The sequence below is a fragment of the Vidua chalybeata genome, chromosome Z (genome assembly GCF_026979565.1).
Source record: "Vidua chalybeata isolate OUT-0048 chromosome Z, bVidCha1 merged haplotype, whole genome shotgun sequence".
In the NCBI taxonomy this organism is placed as follows: domain Eukaryota; kingdom Metazoa; phylum Chordata; class Aves; order Passeriformes; family Viduidae; genus Vidua; species Vidua chalybeata.
In genome coordinates this window covers 74,245,395-74,253,450 of record NC_071570.1, presented here as the reverse complement: position 1 = coordinate 74,253,450, position 8,056 = coordinate 74,245,395, and the positions used below count along the sequence as shown (strand labels likewise).

General features: G+C 45.2%; 1 protein-coding gene across 3 annotated transcripts in view; it reads right to left on the bottom strand.

Moving 5' to 3' along the window:
- The window catches only part of HAPLN1 (hyaluronan and proteoglycan link protein 1), a 32,147-nt gene that overhangs the window by 19,047 nt on the left and 5,044 nt on the right, over positions 1-8,056 (bottom strand). For 2 of the 3 annotated variants that reach the window (XM_053969045.1, XM_053969043.1), the window contains one exon: positions 128-499. In XM_053969045.1, coding sequence (XP_053825020.1) covers positions 128-499 — 372 coding nt within the window. Of the gene's footprint in view, positions 1-127; positions 500-1,648; positions 1,652-8,056 lie in introns of all 3 variants that reach the window. The other variant, XM_053969044.1, reaches the window with a different exon arrangement.

The window sequence follows — 8,056 nt, the reverse complement described above, 5'->3', positions numbered from 1 at the left end:
CACAACGTCCGCCATAGCGCAATACCTGACAACCCAGCATCAGCAGGAGGAGGAAAAGAAAAAGCAGGAATTCCCTAACAATTCCCACACCAACCCCACTCAAGGTGTGGCTCAGGGTGCCTCCTACCTTCCAAGTTGAGAGTCACCACTGCCGTGTCGTCCTCCAGCCCTTCGATCACCTCGCACTTGTACCTGCCGTAGTCCTCCAGCCTGATGTTGGTGATGACGAGCGAGGCGTCGTTCTCGCTGCTCTCCCGCAGGGACACCCTGCCCTGGTAGCTCCCGTAGCTCTTCCTGTGGTGCCCCATGGCCACGAACACGTCCACTTCCTTGAGGTAATCGTAGGTGAGTTTGGTCCACTTGACGCGGATTTTGTGGGTTCCCGAGCCGGCGGTGGAGGTGTGCTCGTGGTAGAATTTGCACGGCAGTGTCACGTTGCCGCCGCGGTGGGAGAAGATTTTGGCTTGCTCTGCTACCACGAGGAGACGGGGCCCGTTTTCTGTAGGGATTTGAGGAGAAACAGGTGAAAACAAAACAAAACAAACAAACAAACAAACAAACCACCCGCCCTCCAAGAATTGGTTTGCGGTCTTCCTTTTACAAAATGGGTGTGGTCAATGCCGTTGGTGCCTTAAGCTTTAGCTTTTATGTTTTTCAGATTCTCTGCTGCTTTAGTGTGTAGCTCTCAGATTCATATTTAGTGCTAGCAAGTTGTCCTCCCAGGGTAGGTAGACTCTTTCCCCTTGGAAAAGGAAAACAACTCCTTTTCCAGCTTGACCAAAGACAACACTTACAAGCTCCAGGCCCAAAAATTATAAACATCAGTAAACTGGAGAGAGAAAAACAAGCAGGATGGGAGTGCCTGGGCTAAAGCTGGAATGGGACAATGAACTGCAAGGTGCAAATGGAGCAGAGCTGATCCCAGTGAGAGCCCCCGGGAGCGCTCGTGCATTTTGGACCATTTTGGTTCCTCTTGGGTGCAGCCCTGGCTGGGCTCTGGTGCTGCCCAAGGTGGATCCATGAGGAGATCCTTTGAATAAATCCCTGCTTTATTCTTTAGCTCTGCCCAGCCTCTCTTCTAGGTCTGCCTTCACAAGGCATCACCATTTGTATCTGCAGGATCACTGCCCTGCAATAATTTTGGACCTGTTCATTAATAAGGTTTATAAACCACTTATAAATAATTATTTGCTCAGCTCAAAGCATCTCAGTGCCCCTCACACAGGCACAGACCGTCCCATATTCATGAAGAGGGAGTTGTGTAAATAGATTTGCAGAGCTGTATTGCTGATAAATGAATGTCATCACCCGTAAAAATCTCCAAAACACTTCCCATATTTTCCTTGTTCAGGAGCTGCATATCAGTGCTTTATTTTTTATTTTCATAATTCAGTTTTTTTGGAGGGATTCAGCTTACTCAGGCAGCAGCACACAAAGCTCCTTACAGTTTGGAAAGCAGAGAATCCCACTCACAAAGCAGAAAAACCATTTATGTATCAAATGGCATTATTTATACTGACAAAATTCTAAAGTAGATATTTTAGGCATTTCTATTTTATTCTAGCATTTGAGTATAAGTTCCTCTTCTGACCGGAGTAAGGAAGTCCAGCTGCTCTTCAAACATAAAATGTGATCCTCTGCTTCCCACCCTCTTCATCATCCCAATGTGGTTTTTTCCTCATTTTTTTTTTTTTTTTCTGAGCTCCTTAAAACTTGTCGCTGTTTTATCTTTTGTATTTTGATCTCACTTTTCATGCAAACCTGCATGTGACTGTCTGTCTCCTCTCCTCCTCACCCCAGGTTTCCTGCTTTCCTTCCCTCTAGTAGCAGATGTTGCCCTGTGAAATAATTTTGCTTAGGACAGTCAGCTGGGGCAGGTGCTCGCTTCCAGCCCTGAGTCTCTGGGGCTTTTACAGGCTGTGCTGCCTTGGGAAAACCCTGGAAAATGCAGATTTCATGTGCTGGTCAGCAGATGTGTCCAAAAGTGAGAGTTTTCCCTCCTTTCAGTACCTCTTGCCTCGTTCTTCATGTGAAGTTTCCAAAACTGACTGAGCCCGTTGGGGTTTGTTGTCCTTGACCCCTGATACAGTGACCAAAACCCCCAGTAAATCACCACCTCACTCTGCATTCACAGGCTGTGAAAAGAGACTTTGCAATCCCCTGTGCATGTTCAGCAAGTTGATGTGGCCGCCCAAAAAAATGTGATTCCCCACTCTGAGGCTCGAACTGGCTCTCTCTAAATCCAGCAAGGGCTGTGGGTGAGCTCCCAAAAACCACAGAGGCTGCTGAGAGGGCGGCCCTGTGAAGGCTAGCAGCAATTTTTTCTGCTGGGGATCAGTCTGGGCTGGTTCAGGAAAAAAAATGATGAAAAAAATGTTATCAGATGTGGGTGGCTGGAGGAGGGAAGGACTGGATGAATGCAGAGCTCTCCATGGAGTGTCTATCCCACCCCTCCAGCTGTCTGTCCACAGCACTGCAGGAATCCTGTGGTGTGTCCACAGCATGAGGGGTCTGCAGGGAGACTTTTTGGATCACTCCAGACCCTCCCAGGCTTCTGAGGCCTGGTGACAGGTCTGTGGTTAAATGAAATATCTGCCCAAACTGCAGCCTCAGCTGGATTTCCCTCTCTGCACTGAGCTGCACCCCAGGGAATGCAGCATTTTGTGTTTATGCAAACACGTCTGGGGGTGGTAATTGCAAAGGCAAGCTTGCTGAGTGCAAATGTGCATCTGCTTAGGGAAAACAGGTATCCCAAAGGTACAGTTCTTTGTCAGGAGGTGCTGTGTCCAGAGCATTGCTGCTCTCTGCACAGGTCAGGGCTCCAGCTTCCTCAAGAATGAGCAAATTTGAGTGCTGCAAGGTGTTTAGGCAGGGTGAGAGACCTTCCTGCCTGGTGAAAAAAAAAAAAAAAACCAAAGCTGCAGAGCAGGTCGCCTACAGCCCCTTTTAAATTATGTTCTTTTTCACTGCCCTCCTTTCCAGAGGCTCAGGGATGCTCCAATAATCCATCTTCCCCCTTCTGAGGAGAGCATCCAAGGAGAGAGGTGAGCTGAGGTAAGGCGCCATGGAAAGCCTTACCAGCAGTTTCCACAGGAGGAGGAGGCGGAGGAGGAGAAGGAAGAAAGTGAAGACAGCCAGCACAGCTTGCCTGCAAATTTTCCTGTTTCCTTTGGGGACAAAGACGTTCCACAGTCCTCTGTCCACCTTGGGAGGAGAAGTGTTATGGTTTGGGGTGGTTATTACCCAGAAATCTGATTCAGAGCTCAGCTATGTTGGGTCTTTAATACTGATATAGTCAAGTTAATAAATATTAGCAGAAAGGACTGGGGCAGGAGGGAGGCTCTGACTCAGGCTCTTAATGCTCACTCTTTCTAACAACTGTGCCTGTGCCAGCAGGGCCTGGAGGCTTGCCCAGAGCACTGTCACCTCTGACTCCAGCATCAGCATCCTAATTTGGGGATGTTCCTCCCTGCTGGCTGCCTCCCACCTCCTCTGGCCCTCTGCACCAGCCATTACCTGAGTAATGGCTCTGTAGCTGTAAAGAGCAGAGGGGATGGTAACCTGGGAAGGGAAGGGAAAGGAAAGGAAAGGAAAGGAAAGGAAAGGAAAGGAAAGGAAAGGAAAGGAAAAGGAAAGGAAAGGAAAGGAAAGGAAAGGAAAGGAAAGGAAAGGAAAGGAAAGGAAAGGAAAGGAAAGGAAAGGAAAGGAAAGGAAAGAAAGGAAAGGAAAGGAAAGGAAAGGAAAGGAAGGAAAGGAAAGGAAAGGAAAGGAAAAGGAAAGGAAAGGAAAGGAAAGGAAAGGAAAGGAAAGGAAAGGAAAGGAAAGGAAAGGAAAGGAAAGGAAAGGAAAGGAAAGGAAAGGAAAGGAAAGGAAAGGAAAGGAAAGGAAAGGAAAGGAAAGGAAAGGAAAGGAAAGGAAAGGAAAGGAAAGGAAAGGAAAGGAAAGGAAAGAAAGGAAAGGAAAGGAAAGGAAAGGAAAGGAAAGGAAAGGAAAGGAAAGGAAAGGAAAGGAAAGGAAAGGAAAGGAAAGGAAAGGAAAGGAAAGGAAAGGAAAGAAAGGAAAGGAAAGGAAAGGAAAGGAAAGGAAAGGGAGGCTTTTCTCATCCTGGAATATCTCCTTTGACCCTGAAGGTTCCAAGGGAGATGTGACACTTGAAATGTGCCTCCACCCACAACCTTTGCAAAAGCCAGTTCTTTTTTACAGAAAATGGGATGATGCACCCCTCTCACTGAAAAGACAATGAGGCAGAAAATTACATTGCTGCTGCTGCTTCTCCTGGATCTGGGAGAGGAGGAAGGACCTCTGGCTTTCGAGGAAAAGCAGATGTCAGACTGGGGAATGAGGCACAGCTTGAGCTAGGACACATGAAGGCAGCAGGCACTTGGGATTGAAAATGAGATGACAAGGGTTTGGCAAGAGGCCTAGAGGTCTTCATTATCCAATAGCCAGTGAGAGCCAGGGCCAAATCTACCTGAACTGCATGTTTTTGGGAGTGTGGTGGAATGAATGGTCTCGCTCTTCCTGGAGCTGACAAATTAAAAAAAAAAAAAAAAAAACCAAACCCAAACCACCAAGAAACCAAAGACAGAGCAAACCAGAATCCCTTTACAATCCCAGATTGTTTTGCTGGTTTTACTGTTGCAAAACCGAGCTCAAATGAGCAATGCATTCTGTTTCCTGGGGTTATCAAGGACTTTCCTGGGTTAACAAGGACTTAAACAAGGGAAACAAGGACTGATCTGTTGTGAAACAGTGATGGGAGATGGAGGAAACACTGGTTTGAAGGGTGGTAGCTCCCTGGCTGCTCCCCTCAGGGGCATTCTGACAAGGCTAAGCCTTGTAAATAAAATTATTTGTATTTTAAAATATAAAAAAATATTTTAATTTCTTTCTAAATGGCAGGAATATCTGGAAGGTGACTGCAAGAAGGAAAAAGGATGGGACGCCCAAGTGCGGTCACGGAGCCCAGGGTGTCACTTGAGGAGGGTAACACTTCTTCCCCAGAACCGCTTCCTTCAGAAGCACCAGCAGAGAACTTGTGAGCTGAGCAGCCAAACAACTGCAAACTCTGAAACCCCTGGATTAGAGAGGGTCTAACCCTCATTAAGGACTTGTCCTTGCAGACAGCAGAGTCTGGGTCTTGGCTGGGGACAAGGCAGGACACGTGTGTCACTCCTGAGCCTCAGATGGTGGAGGAGCAGAGCTGGGCAGCCTCCAGCTGCTCCTTCTGCTGGGGACAGAGGTGGCAACACCCCGGTGACTGGCTCTGCTCTCAGCTCCAAGGGCAGAACTGGGATGAGAAAGATTTCCCAGGTGGGGCTTTTCACCCTTCCAGGCACGCTTTGCATGGTCAGACAGGCAGCAGCCGAGCTGTTAGCACAGAACCAGGCCCCAGTGGCGACTAATTTGCAGGATTTTTTCCACTCCTGCTTCCCCTGCTATTGATTCTGACAGATTGTGGCCTTTTGCTAATCCTCTTGGTGCAGCTGGAAGGATGACAAAGGCAGCACAAGTGAACAGAGTTTGTCCAGGATGCAGAGGATGTCCGGGACAGAACACGACTCTGGGAGCTGCTTTCCCCAAGCTGTAGGGAAAGGCTGCCTGACAGAAATGAAAACTCACTTAAAAAGTTGATTTTTGGGCTGGCTTTGCTGTATCTCATTGGTGCCAAATCTGGTATGAACTGCAGGAGAAAGGATATTTTGCTGCCTTAAATGAAAAGGCACAGGCTGAGCACCTGTTCTCTCCTCCTCCTCCTCCTCCTCCTCCTCCTCCTCCTCCTCCTCCTCCTCCTCCTCCTGCTCTGGTGGTCATTGCTTTGTCCATTTCCAGCCTTGGTTTTTGTCAGTGTGATGCCCATTTCAAGGACAGCAAGGTGGACTTGCTCTACTGGAGCTCTCACTTCAGTCTCACCTGCTGCCTTATTGGTTTAGCTCCAAATTTTACTGCTGGACATGTTTTAAGGTTTATCTTTTTAGTTGTCGGCTGGTTGTTGGGTTGTGTTGTGATTTTTTTGGGCTTTTTTTTTTTTTTTTTGGGTGTGAGTTTGTTTTTTGTTTGTTTGTTTGGGGTTTTTTTGTGTTTTGGGTGGTTTTGTTTTTTTTTTTTTTTGTGTGTGTGTGTGTGTTTCAATTATACTTTTGCTGTGGGGTTTTCTCCTGGCTTCCTTTCTTTATTTTTCCTCCCTTAACTGGGTTCTGCACACCAGAATGATGGCCAGCCAGGTTTGGAGGGCCAAGAACACAGAGAGGATGAGTCACACCACAACCCTTGGCAAACGGCTTTATCTGCTTTATCCACCAGGAGTATCCACAATCTTATGCTGAGCTGGCCACAAAAATTGATTATTCCAGCATTTTCATGGAGTGCCTCACAAAGTGACAGTGGAGGAAAAGATGTGCATTTTTACACACAGGATAAACAAAATCATAAGCCAGGGATGACATTACAGAAGTGTTTTGTCAGATAAATTCATGTATTCCCTAAATGTTCCCCACTGTTAGCAAGCCCCTAGCTTAATATTACCCTGTGCCATTATGTTTTAAATAAACAGAGTTGTTTCTGGCTTTCCTGTAGTGTTTCCAGGGACTTGAGCTCATGCTAAAATGTTCTTACTCTTCCCACAGCAGTGGCAAGTAGTTATCCTCAATTTTTTTTTTTTAATCTAAAATGTTGACTTAAAAATCATAAATAATTTCTGTGACAACAATGGTTCCTGTTTTCTGTAATACCTAGAGAAGTGCATTATTGATGAACTGATATATGGGTGTATCACTCAAAGAATACTGAGGAAAACCATGAGGGAGAATCACACACACATTTTGCACATAGTGCACATTTTTTTCTATATGTGTTTTAGCCAATTACCTTTTTACTTCTGTTTTTGGAAAAAAAACATCTAAAATATTTTGTATATCATCTGTAAGACTGGTAAAATAAGGGTTTTTTTGGCTCAAGAACTAATGCAGTTTTGCTGTGTCATGAGAAGGAAAAGGCAAGGATCCAACTCCCATGTGCCTGCCTCTGAACAGACAGGATAGAACACCCCCAACACACTCCTCTTAAGTTCTGATATAAAATTGGTAGGAGAAATGCTAGATAAATCTTAGTTTGAAGCTTCAGTTTCCAAATAATAGTACAGCTAAAAATGCCTGGTTTATATATGGCAGAGAAGAAATCTGTCTTTGTAAAAAAGACATTACAGGGCTGAGATAAAACATTTTCCAGCTGATTCCATCTCCTCAACTTGAGTCACACGTTGGGGGGGGAGCTGTTAAAGAGGATATATTAACTCAGGTTTGGGTTTCTAGGAGACCTAAGAGCACATGAAACCATCAGGGAACTAACAAACTTCATCTCTTCTAAATTATTGCCTTAAACAACCTCTAAGTGTGTTTTGCTTGGGTGTAGATAAATTTCATGGAGATCAGGTGTCGCAGAACAGAACAGAAATCAAGGCAAAGTCTCTGCACTCCTTCCTCACAGAAGTAAATCTTCATGGGTGGCATGAGGGCTGTTTGACAAAGCCAAAATATTACACAGAAACTGCATGGAGCCCTTCCAGTGCCTTTATCACCCCTAAATGCTATTTATTATTATGGAATTCCACTGATGTAACCACCAGCAAAGGCAAATTAATGATTTAAATTCATGTTCCACGTGAACCCTTGTGTTTTTGTAATAATGGTGTTTTTTTTTTTTTTTTTTTTAATAACCCAAATATCCTGGCACCCATCAGTTAAGGTCTGCTCCAGAAGATGTAGTCTTCAAGGACAGCAAATTTTTGTTTGCATTTTTGGTTTTTTTTTCTTTTTTTGGGGGGGGGGCGGATTTTTTTTCGTTTTTTTTTTTGTGTGGAATTTCTGCTCTCTGATGACTTTTCTATCCCCTGCTGTTGCAACAGGCCGTGATCTGAGGAGGGAAGCAGGTTTTGTGGAAATAAAAAAAAAAAAAAAAAAAAAAGCTTAGCTGCAACAAGACAGAAAAATACATCGTGTCATCATCAAAATTGTCCTGAATGGCAAAACAAAAGTTCAAGGAAAAAAAAAATCCAGTC